Here is a 27447-nt window from a genome sequence, read left to right as displayed (position 1 = left end):
ATGAACCGGCCTCACCGCGGGGCTGCGGGCAGCCGGGGCCTGGGCACCATGGAGGTGAAGAGTAAGGTGGGTGCCGGCCGCCGCGCCGGGGGGGGGGCCGCGGCGGGGCGGGCAGGAGCCGGCCCGGCCTGGCCCTGCCCTGCGGGGCCGTCTGGTCGTAGGGTCGGTGCGGCCGAGGGCGGCCGGCGAGGGGCCGGGGGCGGTGGGGCCGGCGGCGGGGAGAGCCGCTGACTCACCTGCGGGGGGTGGCACCGGCGGCCGGGGGCCGGGGCACGGCCCCGGTGCCGCTCCAGCGCCCCTCGGGCCGCCGGGCTGAGGCGGGCGGCGGGGCCCGGGCTGCGGCTGCGGCTGGGGCTGGGGCTGGGGCGGGCTCCCCGCTCCGGCCGCCTCCCTCCGGTCCCCTCGGGCTGCCCGGCCGGGGCAGGGCTGCGGTGGGGGGAGTGCGGTGCTGGGGTCCCTCAGGGGGTGCGCGGTCTGCAGGGGGGAAAGCCGAGGTAGTTCTGAAGTGTGTTTAAAAAAACCCACAAATGTTAGTGGAGTTGGCCCTTTAGTTCCTGTATAGACTAAAAAACGTGACAGAGAGGTAGGCGTTCGGGGGAAGTTTGGGATGTCTGGACCAAAAGAGATATTTAGAGTTACGATTCAAGCTCCAAAACCTGTTCTTTGACTGGATGAGAAAAAGAGTATATTTATTTAACTATGTGTTTCTGTACTTTTTTTTTTTTCATTTAAATTAATAACTCTGTTTCTCTCTTTTTTTTTTTTGGTGGGGTAGAGTGTATTCTTAGAGCTTGCATTACTTGGTAGAGGTAAGCCCTGACTAACTTAAATTAGAGCTTGCCTTCCTTTAGAGACTATCTGAGGATTTTACACTGGCAATTGTTTTATGAGTGTGTATCGCTGTGTTACAGCTTATAACAACAGTTTCTTGTTGTCAAAGCTTTGCACAGTTCTGTAAATTCTCTCATGGGTATATCTGCATCTGTTCTTCCTATTGTTAATTTTTCATGTGCTGGTTAGGCAAAGTCTTGCTGACAAAACTTTGATGTTCTGAAAGAAATTAGATTTTTTTTGTTCTGGTTTGTATTCGTAATACTCTGTGGACGAATCATTCTGCGGTTGACAACTGTAAAAGTGTTGGATGTGCAGTATTAGGTGGAGTGTCAAGCTATTAATTAAATAAATATGTGTAACTTAAGTTAAACCCCCTTTTTCATTGTATAGGCAAATTGCAAGTGCATTTACATGGGAACGTGTTTTCTGCCATTGGTAGAAAAATATCTCTCTTGTGGGCTTTTTTCAAACTGGTCTAGAGTCTGTTGTCTGTATTCTGTACCTTCCTTTCCTGCTAATCAAGTGTTACAGCAGCAGTATAGGTGAAGCAGCCAGGACCTGTGGTGGTGTGTGTTTTTTTTCTTTTTCTTTTAAAGATAACGTATCATAGTACTGAAACTTCTAGAAAATGTATGGTTGGTCTCTATAGCTTGAACGATCATGATTTCTTTAAAGTGTTAACTTTTCATGTGGGCAAACCCAGAAAGCACAGGAATACCTGGTAGCTATGATTTCAAATACTAGTTAAGCATAGCTGTTCCTGTGGTTGGTGTAGTCTTTTTTTTTTTTATCTGTGCTCTTAGAAGGTTGAAAACAATCAGTACAACGTGTTTATAAACAAAGTACTTGTTTTCTCAGCCCAAAACTCCAGGCCTACTGTTTCCCATTGTGTGTTTTCCTTGATTTACAATATATCTAGGGATCACTTTGTGATGTGTTCTTTGGTGTTTGTGCAGAGAAGTGTCGAGGTTCTAATGAACAGGGACTGTCTCTTAAGTGCATATTATGAAGCAGGCTTCAAGGCATTCCTAGAACTATGTGTCACTAATGTATTATTTAACAGCACCTTGATTTAATATAGCATACAAGTCATCTTCCTTTTATGAAAATAAGCGATTCTAAAGAGAAAGAAGAAAGGCTTGTGTGGGAGGTGGAAGGGACCATTACTGTGGAGTGGTCTAGGCTTTGAAGGCTTATCAGCAATGTACAGCTCTTTATTTAGATATTCCAAATCAATAAACGTGCCCCAACTGACAAAGCTGTGCCAGCACAGCCTGACTGTAGTTGCAGTTATATGAGCAAAAGCCTTTTGTTAGTCTAGTTTATTCAATTTGGGTAACTGGTCTGAACCTGCCCTGGGGAATCCCCATAGTGTATTAATTCGAGAGCCCCCTTTTTCTTGTCATAGAAAATAAAATTTTATACCCCAAACTGGAGTTCCTGGTGATGGTATGAAAGCCCCAAAATAAACTTCTAGTTATCTAGATATAAAATTCAGGTGTGTCCCCCCCGCCTTGTGACTTGGAATAATACTTTTTTCCCAGAATGAAATCTAATATACTGAGAAGACAGACATGGTTACTGTAGTTCATGTTCTATTGTTGCTGGAGACTTACAGTATAGCAGTGGTATGCTGTGTTACAGAGGACTTAGATGCCTCTCATAAGTAAGTCTTACTTAAGTGAGTATCTCTAGTAACTTCCTAGTACGCTGACATAGCTTGTCCTGTGTTTTCCGGAATGAGTTAGCAGCATAACAGTGTGCCTTTGTAAAAAGCTCAGGTGGCAAGAAGCCTTCTCTGAAGTTAGTCTTGTCCAACCTTTCGTCTCTAAATTTATAAGTTGTAAGTGCAGCCGATTTAATAGAATGGAGTGCAACATTTGATATAAAATGGAAACATTTCAGGGGGTTAAAATAAACTATGAAATTGAGTAGTTTTACTTTTGTCTTTCATCTGCTTTATAATAGTATTGAGCATATGGCAAACCATGTTAAGAAATAATAGCCAGATTATTAGTCTCTTGGTGTTTGCACCAAATATGTATAAAATAATGTGGAAAAAATAAAAATCACACGTTTGAAAATCTGGCCCTCTGTATGCTTGCTGCAATAGCATTTAACATTTACTCCAAACTGAGAGTGAGGTTGTTGGCTTTTCAAACTTCTATCACTGAATTATGTTTAAACTATGTAGTCCTTCGAAGACAAACAATTGCAATTGATGCAATGCATGGACAGTTCCTGTGGCATTCATACTTCACATACCTGAAGAAAGATTTGAGAGGCGCAGGATAAAGTCTTTCGCGGATGTCATGAGTAAGTGTGCTGCTTCTGATGTGACGGGAGTTCCTCCAGCAGGATTTTCTTTGCTTGTCTTGTAAGCACGTATGAATCATCCCTTCTGCCTTATTGTTAGTTAATGTTACTGTAATTGGAGTATTTCTAGAAGAGGAATGTCCCAGATAATTCCTTTATTTGAATCTTTTGGAGGAAGGTGGGGTGTTGGAAGGTGTAGCTTGTTTTGCTGTGCTATGTTTGAGTGGTGCTAATGTGCTAACAATGGGGTCCTTGTCTCCTTATTTTCATTCCTTTGTTTGTATGTGAGAACTCTAAAGCTTCTATTCTCCAAAAGGTTGTAATCAAATGTGAGGTAAAGGTTGGTGTAGAGGCTTGGTAATGTGCACCTTCCTATCTGGTGTAACGTATACCCACGTATGTGATACTGTGAGGCTCAAACTTTCAGTCCTTGAGTATTTTGTTCCATGTGCCCTTCTGTTCTGCCTAAAAGTAAACTTGCTAGAGAAATTACTTAAAGTGTTTATGCTCACTGCAGGTCAGCAATATAATTCACAAAAAAAGCCACCAACTGACTTTTTTGTTTTCTGTTTTTTAATGATTAGTTTATTACCCTTTTATAGTTCATAAACAAGCTGGTTTGCTTTTAGTAACCTGGCTGCTGCTATCTCTTAATTCCTTTTAGCATCTTTGATGTGTTGTCTGTGACTGATACGGAGGTTTTGGAATAATTTTTATCCAGTGTTCTGTTTGCTTTGGGTCCTGCCTGTGTTGGGTGGAACACTATAATTTTAATAGTTATGCTTGCTAAAATTAAAATTTGTCTAGTCTACATCAAATGTTTACTCTTATTTGCACCCAGTTTAGTCTTATGCCTACCACCACTGAATCATTGCTAGCATTGCTTTTTAAAAAGTGTTTGTAATTATAGGTGATATAGGAGACTGAAGCTCAAGTGCACTAGGGAGCTGGGTGGCTTGCTTTGTTGTTGTTGAATGATCACACTGGGTAAATGCAAATGCTACCCCTGAAAGTACAGTGCCAGTGATTAAATGTTGGGTGGGGTTTTTTTGCGTATCTTCTGAATCTTTTCTGGTTTATACCCCGGATACAGCCACATTTTAAAAGACTGTGCAATCAAGACTTGAGTCTTGATCATGCGGGCAAATCTTCTGAATGCTCTTAAGGAGTAGTGACTGGTTGCCTCCTTTATATCTTTCTTTAGGTAAGAGCAGAATTGACTTGAGATCAGCTCATTAAAGCTTTAGTGCACATAGCTTGTACTGAAAAGCAGCAGTCATTCTTTGTACTGTTCAGGTTCAAGTGGCTTTTTCATTTGTTGTATGAGCAACTGGGAATCTGAAAACTACTCAGTCTTGCATAGGTTAAGCATAGCTGTATTAACAATCTATACATACCATTCTAAAATGTGCTGAAATTTCTTTGAAAAAGTTCCAGGTAGTCACATACCATAGGAGGTTAATCATAATCTTGTTTTTGAGCCACCAACATCAGTGCTGGGTACAAATTCTGTCCCTTACCGAGAGCACAGCTGTTCGTAAGCATCTAAGAATCTGCAATTATTGTTGCATTAGTTTGTCACCTTAATGCTAAGCTTCCATATTAGTGAATGCTTTGACCTAAACAGAACAACGAAAACAACTTTTGCATATTCAAATGTACATGTTTTATCAAGACCAAAAATGTTTATAACTTGGGGGACACACACACGGACCCCCCCCCCCCCCAGTTTAAATTGACCTTTTTATGCTACTTCAACAGTATTGGTTGTAGGTTTTAGTGCACTTTTAATTATATAATACTTCTGGTTTAACATTCAAATCATTCTATTGCTTGAGGATGTTGAATTTCCATATTAATGATGTAAGATCTATTTTGTTGTAGTTTGGAGCAGAATTTCGACGATTTTCTCTGGAGAGATCCAAACCTGGGAAGTTTGAGGAGTTCTATGGATTATTGCAACATGTGCACAAGATACCAAATGTTGATGTTCTAGTGGGATATACGGACATTCATGGAGACCTGCTGCCTATCAATAATGATGACAATTATCATAAAGCAGTTTCTACAGCCAATCCTCTACTCAGGATTTTCATTCAGAGAAAAGGTAAGGGCACTTGAAGTCTGCGAGTCATCTGTTTATCCAGTTATACCGTGTTGCAGTAAAGTGTGACGTATGGAGGAAAAAACCCTTCAGTCCTATTTCATCATGCTGAATTCCGTAATAATTATGGATCATGAAAGGTATTCCCAACTTGTCTCTCTTGCAAGAGCTTCCCCAGGCAGCCTATTTATGCTGTGTGCTTTTTTGCTTGTATTTAGTTCAGTTAAAGTCAAGTTACATCTCTAGCAAATGCTTCTTTCTGGTTTTATGTAAGCAAATTAAAATAAACTTTAAACCTCTAGGGGTTTCTGCTCTGTATGTTGGATGCCTTTCACTTAAAATTCCGATCTTGATCAGACAAGAAGAGAGACCATTATAGGATGGAAAGGAATCGCGAAAGTCTTACTACATGAAGTATTAAATGTCAGTATAAATTAAAGACTAACTTTGTAATATGCTACTCTTATCACACTTTCCTAATAAAACATTCTGAAGCTTTCAAAATGACAAGCTTATTTCAGTTAGCAAACCTCAAATGTGAGTCCTGCTTAGTTTGTTCATTTGCCTTTAAAAATAGCATGTCTTCTAGGCACAGAGTTCTGGTTATCTCTTTCTAGTGTCTGCTTTTGGTCATGAGGGAAAAAAAAAATCAAATCTGAAGTTGTATTTGTTCTTGTCCAGGAGAACATATTCAGTATATGGAACTGAAGGGGAGGGGAGAAAGTGATTTGAAGTTGTTTTAATCCAGAGAAGCCAAGAAAACCTGATTTCTACACTCAGTAGTTTTCTGCTTACTTGCATACAGGTGTGAGTGTGCATGCATTGTGTGTATGTATATGGACACATTCATGTGCAATTCCTATCATAATAAGGCAGTCAACTGATCTTTGAATAGCAGACTGCTTCTTGCTTAGCTATTTATAAAGATGTACACTGTTCTGGTTGTTGCTAAGACAGGTTTATTTTCCTTAGAAAATACTTGGGCATCGGAAGCTTTTATCAACTTTCCCACTCCAAAAAATGAATAAGCTCCACAACAGCCTGACACAAAAACAGTGTTCAAAAACAGTGTGGCTGCTTGCCAAAATGTTTGCTTTGTTTGTATTGAGGGTAGTATAGTCTGTTTTTAGTCCTGAATTGCCAAAGGAATGAACTGTTTGCTTTAATAGAACCTAGAGGTAGAAAAGGTCTATGATTCCATTTAATCTCCTACAGTAGCCATATGACGAGAACAGATAAGCCACTTTGTCAGACTGGGATTATTGAGGTTATATTTTAACGCCATGTGTTTTTAGATTGTTAAGTGTTACACGTTTAATGCTGACTGTTACTGGTGTTTTAACACTTCGTACCTTTATTCATTGTACTTTCATTTAAAGCATCATGGATTATTTCTTATTACTCTGGTGCAAGGAATTGATAATAGAATTGATACAATGCACAGAACTAGAAATAAGATTAACCCACTTAAGTTCATCATGCCAAGAATTGATTAGCAGGAAGAGCTACGTAGAAAGTATCAGTTGTCATCACCTTGCCTTTGACACGAGAGTCTTCTGGCTATAGAGTTCAGGGAATAAAGAACCTGGGCTGGCATCCGAGTGCAGCACTTCCAGTATTGTAGTTTGTTCTGAATTACTTGTGACCACTTTGATCACTTCTGTTGATTAAATTGAGGCTTTGATTCCATTAGCATCTTTGCCATATAGAACAGAGGTTGGTTTGATGAAAAATAAGGAAATAACTTGATTCTGTATTTTATTTGTGGTAATCTGCCTGTAACTAAACCTTAATTGCAGGAGTTAGAGGTGTCATTTGTACAGCATAATTTGTTTAGGTGCAATTAATTCAGCCGATTGCATATGTCTTTATTGGCTGTGCCTCTGAAATTGAAAATCAAATGTCTAAACAAGTACCTGCTATTGATGGGACAGCTTTGATCTGTGCTGTTTTGGAACTATAAGTGACACAAGTTACTTTTCCACCTATGAGGCTTCTTGTGACCTTCATATATTTTCTTAAATAATCTGAAAAATTTCTGTGGGTTTTCTAATGGAACTTTGCCCTTTTTTTGTATTTCCAGCAATAATAGTTGGGAACTTAAGGTCTTTGGCAAAAAGCCACTGCGGGGAAGAGAGAAAGTTTTTGCTGTCTTAAAAGATACGAGATTTTACTGTACTGTTTTACCTATTTAGTAGCTATGTTAGCTTTCCAGAAATTGTGTATAAGGTATGAGCAGGCTACAATAAAATCTAGGCTAAATAGTATCAACTTCTTAGTATGTTGCATCCAAGGAACACCCTAAGGGGTTGAAACGGCAGCAACAAGATGTTTTTGCAATGTTATTTTAAAGTGACAATTGTGATAATGTGACTCTGAAATTTCAGAAATTTTGTTATAGCAGAGTAAATACTCTTTTTTTTCTTCTGTTTGATTTTGACTCCTAATTTATGAAAGCTAGGAAGTCATCTGTCCTAAGCATTTATGTGTATTGGTTAATGCGGTAAGAAACCTAGAAATCCTGCAATGAAACGAAATCACATTATTCCTCTTAGACTCTTCTAATCGTATTTAACTAAATTCCTTTAAAATATTTTAAACTGCTCTCCAGTGCTAAATGTAAACTGGAGCTTGATATTGCAATCAGTTGAGAATGGCTCTCAGTTTGCGGAAAACAGTTGCTTATTGGAATTTCATTCTGCAGTCTAACACATTAACAGGTACTGTTGACATCTGGAATTTAAAGGTTAAACTGATGTATCATGATTAAATCCAGATGTATGGGAGTCGCTCTGTCTGTGAGAAGAATCTTGCTGAAGATAAAATGCGGGGGGGTGACACATAGTCCATACAGACCCTGAAGGACAGTTCAATGTGGGGGACTTTGCATTGTAAATACAAGAATAATAGAGATAACTTAACAGAAGATACATTTCATTTTAATGTCCTTAAACCTCACTTGCAGGATATTAAATTACAATACACAACTCCTGCAAGTTCTGCATGTACATGGCTGTATATACTGAACAGTGGGTTCTTTGAAGGGTTAATTAATTTGTGCCTCTTGAGGTAGACTTTTTCCACTGAGAAGCTTTATTTTGGTGAAAAGTAAGAGGAGTTGGCTTTTTAAATAGCTCTGTAGGGAATATCCTAGCTATTCTGAGTCTTCTTCCTAAAAACATAGGTTAGTTTCCTAAAACGATGTTTTGTTATAACTTCTGACTAAATAAGAGACAAGATTTGTTGGGGCTTATTTAAAAAATGCTAAATTGCATGTGTATTCAAATATACTACTGATTTGGGAGTTTTGAAAATTTAATTCTTGAGGGGTAACTCTACATTGCTTTGCAAATGGATCAGAAAAATATTTGAAGTATCTGTCTTGAACAGCTTTAAATTGAAACCAGATTTGGCATTTGTGGGCTTTTGTTTTAAATTTCATGTAATAAGTATATACAGATTGGTGCCACCTTGAGCTTGAAACTGCTAGGGGAAAAATCATTCTTGCACTATGCGGACGTTCTCCTTAACACTATCTATAGTTAACACCTTGTCCTTTGGCTTTATGCCAAAATATTTGCTGCTCTAGCTTTAAACTGATTAGCTAGGTGCCAAAACAAAGATGCCTTTGTACTCAAGAATATTGCTTCAGAAAATTTGTTTAGCAGTGGAAGAGAGGTTAAACAGAGTCATGCTGCTTGGCTGAGATTTGCAGAGATGAGTTTTCATCAACCTTTCACTATTTTTTTTCCCACAAATTACGTAAGTTTAACTGTATACCTTAAGGTTTGTGCTAGTTTTGAATTATTAGACTACTAAGACTAGTTACAATGCAAAATAACAACCCTCTGGTGCTTTATAGTTTCTTAAATGTTTTGACATATGGCTTGCAATTTTGGGATGTTTTTACTTCAACAAGTGTCATGTAACTTAAGAAGGAAGTTTCTGAAAGCAAAAGCACCAGCTCAGTGTTAAGATTTCTGATTGTGTATCTGTCTTCTTGAAAGAGACTTTTAAAGTTTCATATCTCTTCCAATAAATGTTTTTCTGATCTTAGTTTTTGTTTAAAAAGCACTTAAATCTGTTATTTCACATACAGATATATTTATATAATATTTGTTTCAAAGACAGTCCTTTTGCAACTGATCTTCATGTTTCTCTTAACTGTGGAAAAATTTGATTTGGACAAAAGTTTTAAGCCTTACCAGCTGAGAGTTGTGGGAAGGCAAGTTGGGTGATGGCTTTTGTGAACTCTCATTTCTTGTTGGGGAAGGGATCATAGAATCACAGAATCGTTTAGGTTGGAAAAGACCTTTAAGATCGTCCAGTCCAACCATTAACCTACACTACCAAGTCTACTCTAAGCCAATCAAGGGTAGACTGGACTAAACCATGTCCCCAAGTGCCACATCTACCCGTTTTTTGAACGCTTCCAGGGATGGTGACTCCACCACCTCTCTGGGCAGCCTGTTCCAATTCTCGACCACCCTTTCCGTAAAGAAATTTTTCCTAACTTCCAACCTAAACCTCCCCTGGTGCAGCTTGAGCCCATTTCCTCTCGTCCTATCACTAACTACATGGGAGAAGAGCCCAACACCCACCTCACTACAACCTCCTTTCAGGTAGTTGTAGAGAGCGATCAGGTCTCCCCTCAGCCTCCTCTTCTCCACACTAAACAACCCCAGCTCCCTCAGCCGCTCCTCATAAGGCCTGTGCTCCAGACCCTTCACCAGCTTCGTTGCCCTTCTCTGGACACGCTCCAGCACCTCAATGTCCTTCTTGCACTGAGGGGCCCAAAACTGAACGCGGTATTCCACGTGCGGCCTCACCAGCGCCGAGTACAGGGGCACAATCACCTCCCTGCTCCTGCTGGCCACACTATTCCTGATACAAGCCAGGAAGTTGTGTGTAGTTCTAGATCTAACTGTAGGGTAAAGAGCACAAACTTACCGTGATCATTTGCAGGACACAATAAATCTACTTCTTGGATGAAATAAATTTGTATGTGTTGGTATATTAGTACATGCCAGACTTACCGTGTAGGCACAGAAGGCCTGAGTGGCAGGAGAGGGATATCCTGGTATGTGGCCTGCTATGAAGGTGAAGAAGCCTTACAGCCAACTGTGGCAAGCTGGGAATGTCGAATATGATATATGTTTGATATGACAATGTGTAAAATACCAGATACTCTGATTCTTTGACAAAAATCTGAATTTGTGCACTTTGAATTTAAGGAGGAAAACTCAAAACCTGAATACCTTTTAATGTTGCAGTGTGTGTGGAACAGCACTTGTAAGAAAATCAATACTGACAATGTTTTGATACGCTGTTTTCCTGTGTACTGTTTCTGAACCAGCTCTTGTACTGAAAGCAGTAGAAACCTAGTGCTTCACTGGTACCAATATGGTAGTACATATATCCTAGAGTTTTCAGCAGCAGTTCGCACTCTAGCACAAAGAAATCATGCGTGTGCAATTTTCCTATTTTCTTTAGATGAGCTTACTCAAAAAAAGAAAAAAAACCAATATAATATGGCTGAAAGTCTGAACAATATGGAACTAATCAGTTGAAATGCTTCCAACTTACTCATTGGCTCTCTGGAGAACTTCCCAGAGAAGTTCCCCAGAAGAACAGAGCTCTTCTGGAGCAATGCAGTGTTAAATGCCTGGAAATGCGTCACCGCTATGAACCAAAATGAAGTGAAGCTTTTGAAATGAGGCAGAGTGACACTTCTTGTCCATGCAATGTCTCTCTGGTCCTTGGAATATTTCTCTCTAGTCTTGTTGACTTTACCATTGATTGTGCAGCCTTAAAACCACAGTTCTAAAGTATCTACACCACTTAGACGTGCACTGCACAAAAAAGTTTTTACATGGTTTTTGAGATCACCAAGATGCATACCAGCTGCTGGTGGGGGAGGGGAAAATCCATGACCTAAAAAAAACCCCAAACCCTTTGCACTTGTTAACATTCTTAATTCCAGTATTCAAGTCACCATTGTCTATTGTTTGTCTGATATCTTCACCTACACTATCATTTTCTTGCTGTCATTGTGTTACTTTGTATTGAGCAGTAAAGATATTTAAAGCCAAGACCCTTCTGTCTAGTATCCAATTTCACAATTGCCCTTACCAAGTTGTTTTGTAAGCAATTGTAGTTCCAAATAAAAAAGGGAAGCTATTGTAACTCATTGGATTGCAAAAACCCTCCCAATGTAACGACCAGATGTCTAACTTGAAACTGGTTGGATGGGTTGTCAGTAGAGATAAGGGCAAAACTTCTCACACTTTTTTCTTTGATCATAAATTTTAAGCAAACATTAAAATAATTGCTCCATGTGGTCTGAAAAAAATCAGCATGTTAGTTTTCAGCAATGAAGTACAGGATTTTTAATGGCTGATCTTCAGTCAGATATCCCAAAACGCATTTTACAGAGAAAATGGCGAGTTTGCTTTTTTGGATGTGTTTTACACTTCAGACATAGTCCACCTGTTACATGCTTTGGTTTGGGAGGTTGGATTGCTTTTTAAGCAACCCACTCTTCAACATGACTGACTTAACACTCCTAGGCATCTGAAGAACAGATTTTAGGCTATTTCTAAAGCCTTTTTGCTTGATGCTGAGATCTAATGCTGTGTTTTAATTTAACTTTAATTAATTAAAATTTAATTTTTTCTCCTTAACCTCTTTTGCTGAAGAACAGTAGTAATTTCATGCTTTTCTGAGAGAACCTTTCAGACTCCCACAGAAACTAAAATTTTTTTCCTGTATTCACAATGATCTAATTTCATGTTCTCAAGCATAGCTAGTTTAGATTCTTCTCTTTGCTTCTACTTTACTACTCTTCCTTGTACCACCCATAGAACAGCCCAGGTTGCAAGGCCGTGAAAGGTTATCTGGCCCAGCCTTTTATGGGAAAGGGAGCCTAGATGGTATTATCTAGCACCCTGTCCAGTTGCATTTTGAAAACCTCTAGTGATGGGGACTCCCCTGCATCCCTCTGGAGGTTGTTCTGGTGATAGATTGTTCCCACTGAAAAAGCCCAACCCACCAAAAAACTGTCTTACACTGAGATAAAACCTCTCCCAGCACAACTTGTACCCATTGCCCCTTCTTCTCCATGTGTCTTCGTCCTCTTGGCAGCTACCCTTTAAGTACTGAAATACTGTGGTGAGGTACCCCTGAGCCTTTTCTTCTCCAGAGAGAGAACTAACTCCAGCCTTTCCTCGTAGGACATGTTCTCCAGCCCTTTGATTATCTTCATGGCCTTCCTTTGGACCCTCTCTAGTCTGGCTACATCTTTCTTGAATTGTGGGGACCAGAACTGGACACAGGACTCCAGGTGCAGCCTGACAAGTGCTGAGGAGTGGGTTGATCACATCTCTGTCTCTGCTAGTAATGCCCCTGCGGATGCAGCCCAAGGATCCGGCGTGCCCTGGCTGCAGCAGCGCGCTGCTGAATCCTGTTCACAAGGAGCAGGTCCCTTTCAGCAGGCTGCTCCCCAGCCGCACAGATCACAGCCTGTCCTGGGCTCTTTGGTTGTCTCATCCCAGGTGCAGGACTTTGCACTGGTCTCTTAAATTTCATAATGTTCTTGCTAGCCCACTCCTTGATTTAGCTTCATTTTTACCTGCTGATCCTAAGAAGACGGGGAAGCAGATTTTTGCAGAGGCTGTCTCAGTGGGTGAAGTGGGAGAGAAGAGTCCCTAGGGTGCTCTCAGTATGCGCTTTCTCGCACGCAGTGAGAGCAGTGTGGGGTGTCTGTGCTAAAGCAGCACATGTGGAAAAATTTGTGTTAGTGCTGCCCCTGCTCATTCAGTAACTCTTGCAGAAACACCAGCCTGGATGAAAAGATGGCCAAATCGGAGAAACAGTAGAAGTGAAAATTAACTGTGCAAGGTGGATATAATATTCTAGAGCGGCATCCGTGGTCTCCCAAAGTAACTCAGATTGTCACAAAAGCTACTCCAGAGTATAGTGTGGCTGTGCAGACTTAGCTGTCTTCAGAAATAGTTCCTGTTTATGTCAATGAAATTGTTGAACAACTTTATCTGTAAACTTTAATACAAAAGATGTTCTGTCTTTAGCAAGCAACTTTGTCTCCCTTAGTGTGGTTATTTTTTTAAACAAAAAAAATTAAGAAATGTAAATGAGGCCATCATCAAGACACTTTTTTTTTAAACCACGTTGATGAAAATATTTTATTACTATTGTGTATACACAAGGTATGAGTTTATGATAAATACCTTTGGTTTTTTGGTGGGCTAATTTAAATTTGTTCCTTTTCCTGTTGCCCTTTATCTTTTAGAATACTAAATCCAAGGCTGCCTTAGACCAATAATTTTATTCTTAAAAAAACTCTTGTTTTCAGCAGCTCTAATGTCTGGGGAGTGGGTATTATTACATTTTGGAATAGTGTTAGACTATTGCTTCAGACCTACTTTCTCTGTTCTGTTTTGCTTAAAGCATCTGAAGAGTCTAGATATAACAGGTATATGTCTGCGTATCTTCATCTTAGCCTAGAAAAAAATTTTCTGACTTACTGAGTCTCACTGTACTTTTTTCACTAGCAATTGACAGCTCTCCTGAAATCTCACACTAGGATAGCATTTCCATAGTTATTTCAATTCGCAGATTAAAATGTATAGCAATTCTTGTACTTTCTTGGCTGTAGCAATGGTATCTTAATATGGTAATACAAAGAAATCCCAACTTCTCTGAGTCCCAGGGTTAGTGCAAACCAGTTCCGCTTGATTTTTTTTTTCAATCCACTGCAGAAAAAAAATCTATGCAACACTGCAAAAATACAGGTGTCAATACAAGGAAACTCACATCTGAATGTGCTTTGGTTCATTGTTTTTGGAGAGTTATAGCATATTAAAAAGAGAAATAGAAGCTTCCTTTGGTAAATAGGCATTTCACACATCAGAATTGCTTCCGCAGAACATACTTTCTTTTCCATTAAAAGTGTTTGTATGACTTGCATATGGTGGGTTTTTTTTAAATTCTAAGCCATTTGCATACTTCTGTATCAAATTGTGGCAGTTACAGCATTGCTTGTATGAACAGTTTTGCTTGAAGTATTTGTGTGCAGGATCTCTTTGTTTCTGCTCCACAGCCATTTTACCTACATTGCATGGGGGCAGGGAAGAGAGCACAGAATGGAATAAGCTTTCTGGAGTTTGAATCCAGGTCACTTGGCTGGCTTCCAGGAGCTAGGCACTAATAGGCACACTGGCTGCTTTCCCTTTTTCATTCTTTCTTTTCCAATGATCTGAAACCTGAGGAGAGAAGACTTAAGTGGAATTACTCTGAACAAAGTTAAAACGTTTCGAGGAACATATTCGCTCTTTCCATTCTAACCTTTTTCTTAAGCAGCTAGAATATAGTTCTTTGTGTCTCTACTGCTGGTAACTTGCTTTAATTTTTTTGTGTACTGTCTTTCCTTTGGTAGTAGGAAACCAAAAGCATTACAAACTTTGAATCTCACAGCATTAAAGCTCTTGTTTCATGTGTAGAGAGAGATGTTTCTACTATAGCAAGCCAGAAACCTTCTAGATGAGATATTTCATTCTGCTAGCCTAAAACACGATAGGAATGCGATATGGACCACATATAAAGTGATCTAATCATCAATGTGCTATGTCTTACAGAAGATGCAGACTACAGTGCCTTTGGTACGGATACTATGACAAGGAAGAAAAATGTCTTATCAAATGTGTTACGTCCGGATAATCACAAGAAGAAGCCACACATTGTCATTAGCATGCCACAAGACTTCAGGCCAGTGTCTTCTATTATAGATGTAGATATTCTTCCAGAAACCCATCGCAGGGTACGACTTTACAAATACGGAACTGACAAACCCCTTGGATTCTATATACGAGATGGCTCTAGCGTCAGAGTAACGCCACATGGATTAGAGAAAGTTCCAGGGATTTTCATATCTAGGCTTGTCCCTGGAGGTCTGGCTCAAAGCACGGGCTTACTGGCTGTCAATGATGAAGTACTGGAGGTGAATGGAATAGAGGTTTCAGGAAAAAGCCTTGATCAGGTTACGGACATGATGATTGCAAACAGCCGCAACCTGATCATTACAGTAAGACCAGCAAACCAGAGAAATAATGTTGTGAGGAACAGTCGGACTTCTGGCAGCTCCGGTCAGTCTACTGAATCTAGCCTTCCAAGTAGCACGCCAAATATTTTAGCAAATTTCTTGCAAGGAGAAGAGGAGAGCGATGAAGAGGACATTATTATTGAAGATAGTGGTGAGCCACAGCAGATTCCAAAAGCCACACCTACCAGCGAAAGCCTAGAATCGTTGACACAAATTGAACTCCTTCCTGAGTCAACACAAAATGGATTCCTTCCTTCCAGTGAGATGAACTTGAATCATTCAGCAGGCAGCATTAGCATGGAATGTGAAGTACAAGGTCCAGATCGTAAGTCATTAGAAGAAGATGGAACTATAATAACACTATGAAATTACACTGGTGTACTCTGTATTAAGTAAGGATGCCCTACATGTTTTAATTTGGCTTAATATGTAATACATCTTGTACCTCTCCATCTACCGAGCACTGCAATTAAATTAAAAGGAGGGAAAAAAAGTAAATACAAGAAGTTCAAAATTATGTAAGTTGATTAACTTCAGTTAATTCTGCACTTCAATGTAAATACTTCACAAAGACAGAAGTTAATGGATAAATGACTGAAATTGGTTGAGGAAAATGTAAATTGAAAATGAAGGATAGCTAAGAGATGGCTGTGAGCTTTCTTTTAAAGGTACTTGATTTTTTTTTTTTTTTTTTTTACTACAGAATACTACTGGTTCTATAGAAGTAAACTTCCATTATTGTGTGAGGTTGACTGATGTACTGTGGTTTCATGTTCATCTGAAGTGCTGCTTACGTGTGATGGAGCTGCTTTAGCCACTTCATTCCTGTTCTGGGGCTGCTGTTCAGCTGGCAGAGCTGTTTGTGTGGCTCTGTGTATGAGGAAGCTGAAAAATAAGCAGGAGGTGGGGTGGGAGGAGTTGGTTTTGGTTGGTCTAGTTCCCCAACTGACACATTGAGCAACAGGGATATTGATAGCGGTCAGCAACTTGACAACTATCAATCCTGACAATCAGTCAGGATTTGAAGGTGGGGGCTTCTGAAGTTGACTGTTCCTTTGTAAGTGAATGTGCAACCACGGGCTCATTAGTCAGGCACCTTTACTGTTTTTAATGGCCAGGTAAGCTTACTTTTAATGACTATGATTTTGAAATTCAAATGTGAAAGTCTTAACGCTTAAGTATCAAAGACCTGTTCTCATTTTAGTTTGCAATATTTAAGGGTATCATTGGATTTAGTTGCTAATCCCAGTAAATTTCAAAGAAATCAAATGTAAACTTAATGCTATGGAAATAACATAATGTAATCTATGTTAAAATCACAGTCCTAGTAGAAGCTGTAAAGATTTCTACTAGGAAAGGTTTGTTGTAGTGAGTCTGAGTTATGTAAAAAGTGACTTTCTTCAAACCTAAACAAGTTAGAACAGCTTAAACTAAATCCCTGGATTAAAAAAAAAATTTAAATCAGAATGAGGCTTTAACAGAACTTGCTTGAGCCATGTGTTATTAAATTATTCATTATAATGAACTAAACTGTAAATGCTGATCTTCCTGTGTACCACTGGCTGGGTGTTTTGAATATTACAAAGCTGCTATATGTAAAACAAAACACTGATGACAAGTCCTGATACTGCAAGTGCATAAGTATGTGTGTAATCAGCTGCAAACTTACTAGGAGAATTGCAGGGAGAGGCTGCTAGCATTCTTTTTGCCCTTTTCCCTTTAGTAGCTCGTGCTTTACCACTTTGGCACTCGGTTCCCAACCTGGCCCTTCTCCGGGAATGTAAGTTGCGGTGGGAAAGTGAGACGGGTACTGATAGGGCTGGGGAGAAGGATGGATGGATGGAGCCTGTCAGCAGGGATCCAGCAGTCTCTGTCAGCCTCTAAAGGGAGCAGGATGCTACCAGTTCTGTACTGTGGTACTGTGCTTACCAGAGCCAGCAGTCTAGGTTCTTGGAAGAATGTTCTACCCTGTGGGGAGATACAACAAGCCGGAAAGGAGACTAACCCCTTTCTCTTCTTCCCTCAGTCTATCTTGGGGAAACATCTACCTCTGGCAACTTTTACTAACAAGAGACTAACTGCAAGTTTAACGTTAAGGCATCTGTGAAAGTCTTTATAGGATATCAGAGGCTAAAACTGTGGTTTTGTAATGATGGAAACAAAATAGCTTCTGTTGTTACTGCTGTTTCATTAAATGCAGATTTTAAATTCATATCTCATGAGCAGTAGTATATTCGAGCCTTCAATACCATGGGAGTTCAAGTCTCATAGATGTCAAGAAAGGTTGTATTCATGCTCATTTTGATTTATGGAGAGTTGCCATAATGGACAATGGCTCTCTGCAAATAGAGGTTAGAGTTCTGCTTTGTCGGATTTATTTGCGGTTTCTTCAGTGTGCATATGGAGAGGCTCTGGAATCTTTTCCAACATGAGCAAGAATTTTGAAGTGTTTTACTTATTTTGCTAATAATTATTAAAAATGAAGTAACTACATCCACTTAGTGTGAAATGAGGAAAAGAAATGTTCATTCTGCAACATGTAGATTTTATAGACGTGTTTTCTGTCAGTGCTGCTCTACACTTCCTTTATTTAAGGAAGATTGTTTACTTTAAAATGTCTTTTCTCCTTTATCAAAAGACTTTCCTTCCTGTATGAAATCATCAGTGGAGGGTGACTTTCATTTATTATGCTAGTTTGCACTTCTGTGCCTTTTGTTTACTTGAATGTATTGTGAATAATCAAAGGAATAAAGGCACTTGGATGAGAAATGAGGTCCACAGATACAGAAAATGAACTGGTAGTGCACTTACAGGTGTAATGTTTTCATTCAGTGGAAATACATTATGGCTCTAATGTGGTACATTAGTATTTTGCAGCTTGGATAATAGCTTTGAGCTGTTAACTTACGCAGGAGGGTCGAGTCCGAGAATGCTCGTGTTGCAAGGTAACTTATTGCTTAGGTACAAACACCCAAGGTTAGTGTGCTGCCAAACTCTGTGTGTTACCTAATCTCTACTTGTAACAGATGCATGAAAACTTTGAATATATATGCCAGTATTAAGGACTTGTAGAAATTTAACTGGGGTCCTACTCTAAATTGCATGAGAATTCATCTCTTAGGACCTTTCCTGCAAACTGATTAATCTGAATGTGAGATAATACTCTTTCTGACGCACGTCATGTTCTGTTCTACAGAAATTTGGTAATGTAGTAAAACTGAGCATTTGGGACTTGATAAAAACATTAAAGAATAGACCTAAAAATGGGATTTTAAAAGTGTGTATTTACAGTTACAATGACAGACTGCACAGCATGTAATTGCTTAATGCTGCAGTTACCATAAAGTTTCTAAAGTTCTTCCATATCTTACTAATGCATACACTGTTAATTACAAAATATTTTTAAATTGTTAATTCAGAATGATCAACGGTTGATTCTGAGTGGCTAAACTTAACTTTATATATAAAGTGGTACTCTGGTTCAGTGTAAGGTTTAAAAAAATTTTTAAAAAAATGTGCTGATATTGTTAGCCTTTCATTCACTACCTCCTAAATTTTTAACATCTTTACAATCTTCTCCTTGGAAGAAAATACTTAAAGGCTTGACTGTTTTATATAGATTTTATCTTTAGCTAAAAAAAAGAAAAAAAAATCCAAAAGTGATAGTGAGGATGCTATGCATGATTGACAATATTACGCTGCTATTAATGTAATCTTTGTGTATTAAGTATCCTGTATATGTAAATTGTATTTTCAATCCAGATTTTATAAATTAATTTATAAATATCCAAATTATTTCAAAATGGAATGGAAAACTAAAATTCCTTTGGCTAGTGTTATATGTTGTGTACATGCACAGTGGGGGGACAAGTCATTCCTTACTTGTGACTGGGAGATTTAAGTGCACCTTAATAGGAAAAAGAACAAATTCTTAATAGAATTAAGATGCATTTACTTTGAAGTTCTGCTATATACTGGGTAAGTCAAGCCTAACTGTGAATCATACTTTTTTTCCACAGCTGAATTAAATTTAGGACAATGTTCTCACAAGCTGTCTTTAACGTGTATTTTTGTGAATATTATGTATTTTCTAATTAAATTTTACTTGCAATGTGATTTTTACATGAATGAACTTGTTTAAAATGTCAAATATCAGTATTTTTCTTACAACTTTAATGTATAATGTACATTGGTATCTCACTGAATGAAGATTGATTTTACAAAATCAAGCTAGATGTAGTTGTATATTAGTCTTATATTTTTACAGACTGGAATAATAAATGGATATAGAAATAAAATGTGTTTTTCTCAATTACTTTGTCAGATAGGTGAAAATGAGGAAGAATGTATCCTTATTCTCAAGTGTGAAAGTAGATGGGCTTAATTTATAATTTTTTTTTTTTCCCCCTCTTGGGCAGCTAAGTGGGCTCTGTTTTCATAGTCTTCAAGGCTTCCGCTGCTTCCTTCTCTGCAGCAAATCTCTACACGTAGAAAGTATGCAAGGGTTCAAAACATTTGTCCTTCAGTCCTGTTGACTAAACTGTGATGTGCTTATTCCTACAGTAGCTGCAAATAATGAATCTGACATTGTATGGCTTGCCTGAGGACTGCTTATAGTAAAGTTTAGGTCACGAGGCTGGGAGATGGTTCCTCATCCTCCATTACCTTTCTCCAGTGCTACTGGTGACGTGGAGGATTTCACTGTTACTGTAAGTAACTGGTATAACTGTTGGTATTAAAGTTTTAACTTGAACCCATTCCACTTGCAAATGTTTTCTCCTGTATCTAATGCCTTGGTAGCCCTTGTAAACGCATACCTAGTGACAAAAAACTTGACGTTTGTTTGTTTAGCACTGTTGTATAGGGCTTGTGTGACTGCTGGTCTCGGGGCCGATCATATGACTTCTGTACCTTCCTTCGTATATGCGTGACTAGTTTCCTTTGTATGGTTCAGTACTTTTCATGCTCGCCTATGTAGCTCTGGGAAGGTGACAAAAAGACTAAGAACAGCACTACAGTATCTCAATATTGGTATGCAGCTGAAAGAACCCAGTCTACTTCATCTGTGCACTTGAGTCTGAATGTCTTGTAGCTGGAAGAAATTTCTTTACTTTGCACAGAACCTGACGGCTCACCCCTTTCCTAAAGTAATGCTGAAATTGGTATGGTATTCTTGAAATGGTGTGAGCCTTAAAAATTCATTCTGCCTGTGAATTAAAATTCAGGTATAGTGTTTTTCTAACTTCAGAACTTCTATCCAAATGCATAAAGCTCTGAAACGGAGAGATTTATTTCCAAGTTACTGACTCTTCTTTAGCATGTTAATTGTTGTGGGAGCAAGTAACTTTCTGGTATTGCTGCTGAAATTTTTGAAGTATTGGATATTTTGAATAAATCAGATATGAAAAAATGAGAGGAGCAAAATCTGAAGGATTGTGGACAGACTGCAAGATTAGACAATAAAATGGCAAACAATTCAGTGTAGTTTAAGTGTGCGTGTGTGTGGAAAAATCTGTCGTCTTTTGCGTATGTAATGATGAATGCCAAGCAGATTTGCCTCTCAGGAGCCCATCCTGGGCTATGATACTTTAGTGAAAACATCAGCCCCATACTTGCTAGCATAAGAAAAAAAAAAGCCCTGTGTTAGGAAAAGAATAAAGGACAAAACTGATAATGTATAATGTTACTGTATAAAACCATGGTTCAGCAATGCTTTTAATATAGTGTGCAGTTCTAATTGCTTATTTCCAAAAAGGATATACCAGACTGAAAATAAGTAATGTCATCTGCATTATAGGATGTTTTTAGTATAACAAAACTGAGTAGTAGAGGACTGGTCAGCCTGAAAAATACTGTAAAAAGCAATAAAGCTGTGTGTAAACGGTTTTGTATGAGGAAATTAAATATCAACAGATGAATTGAAAAAGTGAAATTGAATATAATTTCCACTTACCAGCTTTGAGTTACTTGATTCATAGTGAATTTTATTTCCCTAAGAAGTAATTTTTAAGGAGGTCAAAAACATAGTGTCCTCAGGATTCAATATTTCTTGTAAGGTATACTTCCACAGAGTGAGTCTGGTGTTGACCTGAACTCCCTGCAAATGCATCTCCTCCAGCGTTCCTTGGCCTGGGACGGACGCTGAGCGTGGGGAGTGCTTTCACCGAGGCAGGAAGCGCTCTTTGCAGCACAAGTATGGACTGCTCAGCTGGACCATTAGTGTCCCTTAATGTTTCTGTGCCTTCCAGCAAGCTTCCATGTGTGAGAGAATTTGTCCTAAGTAAAATCCACTAAGAATGAAGGGAGTGAGGTTATTGCAGGAGCCAAAGACTAAGGAATGTGTCCTCAGGAATGCATATATCTATGAGGATAAAGTAAGCTTTATAGGGCGCTTTAGGTTGGACAAGAACTCAGAGTAGCCTAACGCTAATATTGACTGTGACTGCATCTGCAGGGGAGGCACAGTACAGAAGCTAACCTGGGACACTTTAAGGGAGTGAGACTAAAATGTGTACTCATGCAGGTCAGCAATGCTATTTCTACAAATCACTGTAATCCCTACTGGTAGTTTTCCTAAACTAAGAAACTAATTGTAAAGGAAGACTGTAACTTTCCCTACTGCTGCCTCCTTGAGGAAGGAATGCAATTGCTAAATACCATGCAGTAACAATGTCTGTCCTTTAAATGCCAACAGTACTTCACTTTTCTCAAGATGATGAGCTCTTAACAAGGTGTTTGGACTTCAGTTATGTTATGAAATTGAAACCCGTGTATGGTTGCAGATCCTGGGATTTTTCTAAGTAATCAATTGAAAATCCTTCTTTCCTTGGTGTAACAACAGGAGAAAGATTTAGACTAGTGCTAAATACCCCTTTGAAGTTTTCTTGTTACCTTCAAACTAGCTGTGGCATCCTAGTTTCAGACTTGTGTGGATTACTTCTGATGAACGTGTGTTCCTTGCAATACAAGTGTCAATATTCAGATACTATTATGTTGCAGTTGCATGGAGTAATGCTAGAGAGGAATAATGGGCTTCAAGGTGGCTTCATAAATGGCTTCCAATACTGGCATGAGGAAAAATGTGTTGGACGGTAACAGTATTGTTCTTGGATGTGGTAGAAGTATGCAAGAAATGGCACGGCTGGTTCTTGGAGAGGCGAGATTGTAGCTAAGGTTTAAGAATTCAGACTCCTTGTGCAGCCATGATAGATCACTTGTGTACTTGCCCTCTCAAAGAGGAGGTAAATTTGTCTCCGAGGACTTAACATAGCATGCTTGATTTTAAAAGTGCTTTAGAAATATGAAGCACAAAGCAATTTGAAGAAGTGCTGTGCTATTTAACCAGCATTTCTTATTACAGCATTTCAGAGGTGTTGCTAGTGAGATATCATTTCCTGTCCTTCCAATTAACATTCCTTTCTACTTGAACTACCATTTTATTACCTGATAGTATAAGGAAATACCTTGCATTTCATCAGTGCGAAAGGATTTGTATTGGGCTCTGATGTTACATTTAAGAAAGTGTATAAGAACATATTTATTGCCTCCATGTTTGCTTTCCACGGGAGAACATGGTTCTCTGTGGTACAGTGACTTCCTCAGAATGCTTTCTTTTGAGCACCTGGTAATACGCAGTAACTGATAGGGTGCTTTTTTTGTTTGTAGTCACAGATGCGTGTGCAATGCTCAGAAACAAGGAACAGTCTTTGAGGGACAGATGAGAACAGCAGATGATGTGAAAGGAGCTAGAGAAGGTAGGGACATCATCCAGTACAGGGGGTCATACTTGTATAAAAAACATTTTATCCGTGTGGTTACAACAGGCAAAGCTGATGTGTATCATAGTCTGGCATGTCTAAATCAGTTCTGAAAAGTGGCCTAGTTATTCACAGCTGCAAGACAACGGAGATAAGAGTAAAAAGTAGGAAGCAAATAGGAGATAATGCTAATGAAGGAGGAAAGAGTCCCAGCATATTGCAGGGTATTCCTGTTGTGGAATTCCTACAAGGCCTTTCCTTTTTTTTTTTTTTTTTTTCCTTCCTTTTGCTGCTTTGCTATTGTTCTGGATATTGTGGACCCAGTAAAAAAAAAAAAAAAAGTGGGGTTTTCATCTTTCTGTTGGAGGATGCAAAGGATTTGGAATTCTTAAAATGCTGAGAAGAAGGTATTGAATACATAAACATAAATTTCTCTGACTTTGAATGCTACATAAGGTTACATAAAATGCTTGGACTTGTAATTCAGAAATTTTAAATCCTAATTGCTTAAATCCCCTAATAATGTTGTTAAGTCTGCCCTTTTATACTCTTTCTGTCCTGTGCTGTAAAATGAGAAAAGTAGATACACTGTGCAAACTTAAGAATACATGAGCTAAAACTTAATGCAAAAAAACCTGCTTGCAAAAGACAATTTGGGTGTTCTGTTGAACATTGAAATCCTATTAACTGTCTTTCAAAAATATTTCAGGTGGTTAGTAACTGGATCTGTATAATGTAGAAAAATTGATTTTTTGAGTCATCCTGCAAAGTTAATACCTTGAAAAAAAATGAAGTAGTTCAAGATGGCTTTCCTTGTATTTTGACTGTGCTTTATGCTGGTGAATTGTTAGGATAGTGAAGATAGAAGGGTTATCCTAACCTTACAGCTGAGGGGCAGAGGTCACAAAGCCATTTGGTCATAGGGACAGAAATACAATGCATGATCTCTTCGTTTTAGCACTGTTTTCTCTTGAGAGTTTTCTTCTACTGTAAATAATTAATGCCAATGCTAAATAAAGCTCACATGGATGGCATAGTCTGTATGAAATAATCAGGCAGCATCTAAGTCAGTGTTATACTTTTAAAGCACCTAAAGTGCTCTCCCTGGCTCCTTGTGTTTCTTCTAAACATACATCTTCATGTTCTTCCTCCTATGATAGTAACTTCATTTTGTAACAGTTTATCTGTGATATACAAGAAGTTAGGAATATTTAATTCTGATCTGTTAAAGCTTCCCAAATACACTTTCCAAATCTCAGTGAAGTTTTATCTGGTGTGTCTTTCCCTGATAGAAACACTTCTTTCAAAGATACAGGATACAAACCCTTGGGGTCCACAGCATGAGTGGTACCTGAGTGGCTGAGCAGAGGGCAGGTCTGGGCTGTTAACTCCACAAATACATAGCAAGGCAGCTGCCCAGACCTGGACAGCTTGAACTGAAACGAGAAATAAAGTGCCCAGAGGTGCAATGTGTTTCTCCCCTATGCAGTGCTGGTCAGCGGAAGATCAGGTTTTGGAGATACCTTACAATTTTTCAGGTGAGAGGTTTTCAGTCACCACAAGCGTAGCATAAAAGGGTCTGTCTGGTGCTGTTGTCAGGATGACACAGACCACATTCAGCTCATTGTGTCTGTCCCTACTCTTGCAAAAAGCTGGGGAGACCCTGCAACCTATTAGCTTGCTCTTCTGTTGCTTCAAGTACCTCTTCAAGCCTGGCTGCTTTGATCTTCTCAGCTAGCTACAGGCTATAAATCTGGCATTTTCTTAAGATGCTAAACTGAATTTAAATTTCTCCCATTATTCAGCAATAATTTGGTCTTATCCAAAGCCAAGAAAAGTTTTGGATGCCATTACAGGCCTGTTGTGGGCTTCTGCTCTGCAAGCACTGAAAAGCAGTTTTATATAGTATAAAATTCTAAAATTAGATAATGTCTCAAACTGATTAGTGGGAAGTACTGCATATTGCTGTATGTCCCTGCTCTACAGAGTCCACTTGACCCTACTATGAGTCTTCAGTACAAGATGCACGGGCCAAACTTCTTTTGAGGGCTGGCTGCTTCTGACCTCTTCCAACTGCGAATAACAGTGTTATTGAGAAACAGCACACTGTTATTGAGAAATCCTCCCCCGTTCTATCTCCCAGTCCTTGGCTGATCATTAGTTATCAAGTAGGTCCTGTTTCCTGCTTAGAGGAGGAGGAACGACGAACAAACTGAGAGCAGATGGCTTTTTTTGTCTCAATTCTAACTGCTGTCTTGATCATCTGTCCTCTAAAATGTCACTTTGGTTTAGGAGTGTGTTGTAAAGGAGCCTAATGGAAGGAAGAGCATCTTCTGTAGCAAAGAAGCATCCGGAACGCCCAAGAAGAGTCTCTTTACCTGCAGGCTTCCACAGGGAGTCTCCTGCAGCTCTGTCCTCGGGGAGGAGGAGAGGATGCTTTTGTGACTTGGGCACTGTGTCAGAAGTTCCGCTCTGCCTAATACAAAACTGCATGTCTCCAACCTCAAGTCATTTAAACACTCACCTTGCAAACAGAAATCCTGAGCACCTTGAAGCTGCATTTTTCAGCTGCAGCCTTTAATTTCCCAGCGGTTAAAAAACAGACCTGGGCTCTAGCGCATCGATCTTTGAATGTCTTGGCCTCTGCCCTCCGGGCTGCAGCACAGGCCTGTTAAAGCAGCACGCTGTCAGAAAAAACTCGGGCTTAGGAGTGGCAAATGAAGCGCCCGGGGAGGGGACGCTCTGCGCCGGTGGCGGGGCTTGCGTTTGTTCGCAGCCCGGTCCCCGCACCCGCAGAGCAGCGCTGCCGCCGATCGCGGGGCCGCGGGGGCGGCCCTTGCAGCAGCCCCGCCCCCCCCCCCCCCCGCTGCCGCTGCCGCTTCCCGCCGCGCTGTGGCGCGCGCGGCCCGCGGAGCGCTGGGGCGGGGAGCGCTGGGGCGGGGAGCGCTGGGGCGGGGAGCGCTGGGGCGGCGCCGGGCCCGGGCCGGGGGCGGAGCGGCGGCGGCCGTGAGCTCAGCCGGGCACCAGCGGCGAGCGGCCGCCGAGGGGATGCTGCGGCCGGGGCAGCCGGCGGAGCCCCGGGCGGGGGCGGCGGCTGAGGAGAGCGGAGCCGGGCGGCTCGCCCGCTGCCCGACCCCGCCGCCCGGGGCGGAGGTAGGCGCGGGGAGGGGGGCGCCGGGCAGGGGCTGCCCCGGCCGGGGGCGGTCCCTCGGCTGGGGAGCGAGGGGCGGGCCCGGCGGCGGCGGCGGCTCTCGAGGGGCGCCGGCTGCAACGGCCCGCGGGGGCGGGGGGAGGCTGCGGGGGCGGCCGGCAGCGGCCCTGGGGCGAGGGGAGGCGGGGAGGGAAGGGGGCGGCTCGGCCCCCGGGCCGGGGCTCCCGGCGGGCACGGCCCGGCCGCTGCGGGGGCGGTGGCCTCCGCTCGCCCGTCCCCGCCGGCCGGTCAGAGGCTGCCGGGGGCCCGCTGCCCCCGACCGATGCATCGGCAGCCCCCGGGCGCTCCCCCCCCGGGCGCCGCGGAGGCTCCTGCCCCCCTCCCCGCGCCCCGCTCCGTGCCTGGCTGGGCGGGGACGGGCGAGGAGCTCCCGCCCGCCCGGCCCGGGCCAGCCCGCTGCCCGTGTCTTGTTTTTGGAGACGGCGGGGCGTTTGCCTTCCCTCTGGCTTTGGAGGGCCTGGTCTTCAGGTCTCCCGTGTCTGGGATGCAGTGTTGGATGAAGCTGAGCTACTGCTGAGCTCCTGAATAGCCGCATAAGTGTTTCCATGCTTCTTTTTTTCAATGACTATGGCTGTGGCTGCTGCTCTGTTACGTGTTTTTGCGGAGGCTAAGTCTGCTGGCGACGGTAAGCTCAGGCCCAGAGCGCGGATGTGATTAAGTGGAATGGTGCTTAGCGTGAGGATCTCGGGTGCAGGTCGTTACCCGAGTCCGGCGGTTCAGCTCGCTCGGGATGGTGACCGTGCTGATCTTGCACAGCACTGTCTGCATCCTGCTGACGGATAGGGGACGCTTCAGATCGCTGAAGGCGAAGAGGGAGGTTTTGAAGTTGCACTTTGCAGGCTAAGACACTCCGCCCACCCCCAAAAAAGAGAGGAAGGCTACAAAACCAGAAGTAGAGAGCACTTCGGGTATCCCCCTTTCTGACCTGTAGGTAGCTCCTATCCCACTTGAGCCTGGTCATCATGTAAAGTGAATAACGTTCTCTTTGGGCAAATTATTTAAAATTTTCTCGATATAAAAGACACTCCTAAATCAATCTTTGAAACAGCTTCCCCTCACCTCCTTCCTTCATTTTGGCAGTAAAATGTTGATGTGATTTATTTTTGTC

The 27447-nt window shown here is 41.0% G+C and overlaps 1 protein-coding gene across 4 annotated transcripts; it reads left to right on the top strand.

Moving 5' to 3' along the window:
- PARD6B (par-6 family cell polarity regulator beta) lies at positions 1–23057 on the top strand. Of its 4 annotated transcripts, XR_012831634.1 has the most exons (5): positions 1–66; positions 5035–5257; positions 14908–15696; positions 19935–20080; positions 23037–23057. XR_012831634.1 is itself a non-coding variant. In XM_075721233.1 (4 exons), exons 1-4 carry the CDS (start codon positions 1–3, stop codon positions 17436–17438), a joined length of 1119 nt encoding a protein of 372 aa, XP_075577348.1. In that variant the 3' UTR covers positions 17439–19639. The 4 variants fall into 4 exon arrangements, 3 of the variants coding, with proteins under 3 accessions (XP_075577348.1, XP_075577345.1, XP_075577347.1); XM_075721233.1 differs by lacking the exons at positions 19935–20080; positions 23037–23057 and adding an exon at positions 17398–19639; XM_075721230.1 differs by lacking the exons at positions 19935–20080; positions 23037–23057 and adding an exon at positions 16075–17440.
- Positions 23058–27447: the final 4390 nt, after the last annotated feature.

This window comes from Pelecanus crispus, chromosome 14 (genome assembly GCF_030463565.1).
Source record: "Pelecanus crispus isolate bPelCri1 chromosome 14, bPelCri1.pri, whole genome shotgun sequence".
Classification (NCBI taxonomy): domain Eukaryota; kingdom Metazoa; phylum Chordata; class Aves; order Pelecaniformes; family Pelecanidae; genus Pelecanus; species Pelecanus crispus.
Note: the sequence above shows the minus strand (reverse complement) of the source record. Positions and strands in the feature narration are given on the sequence as shown.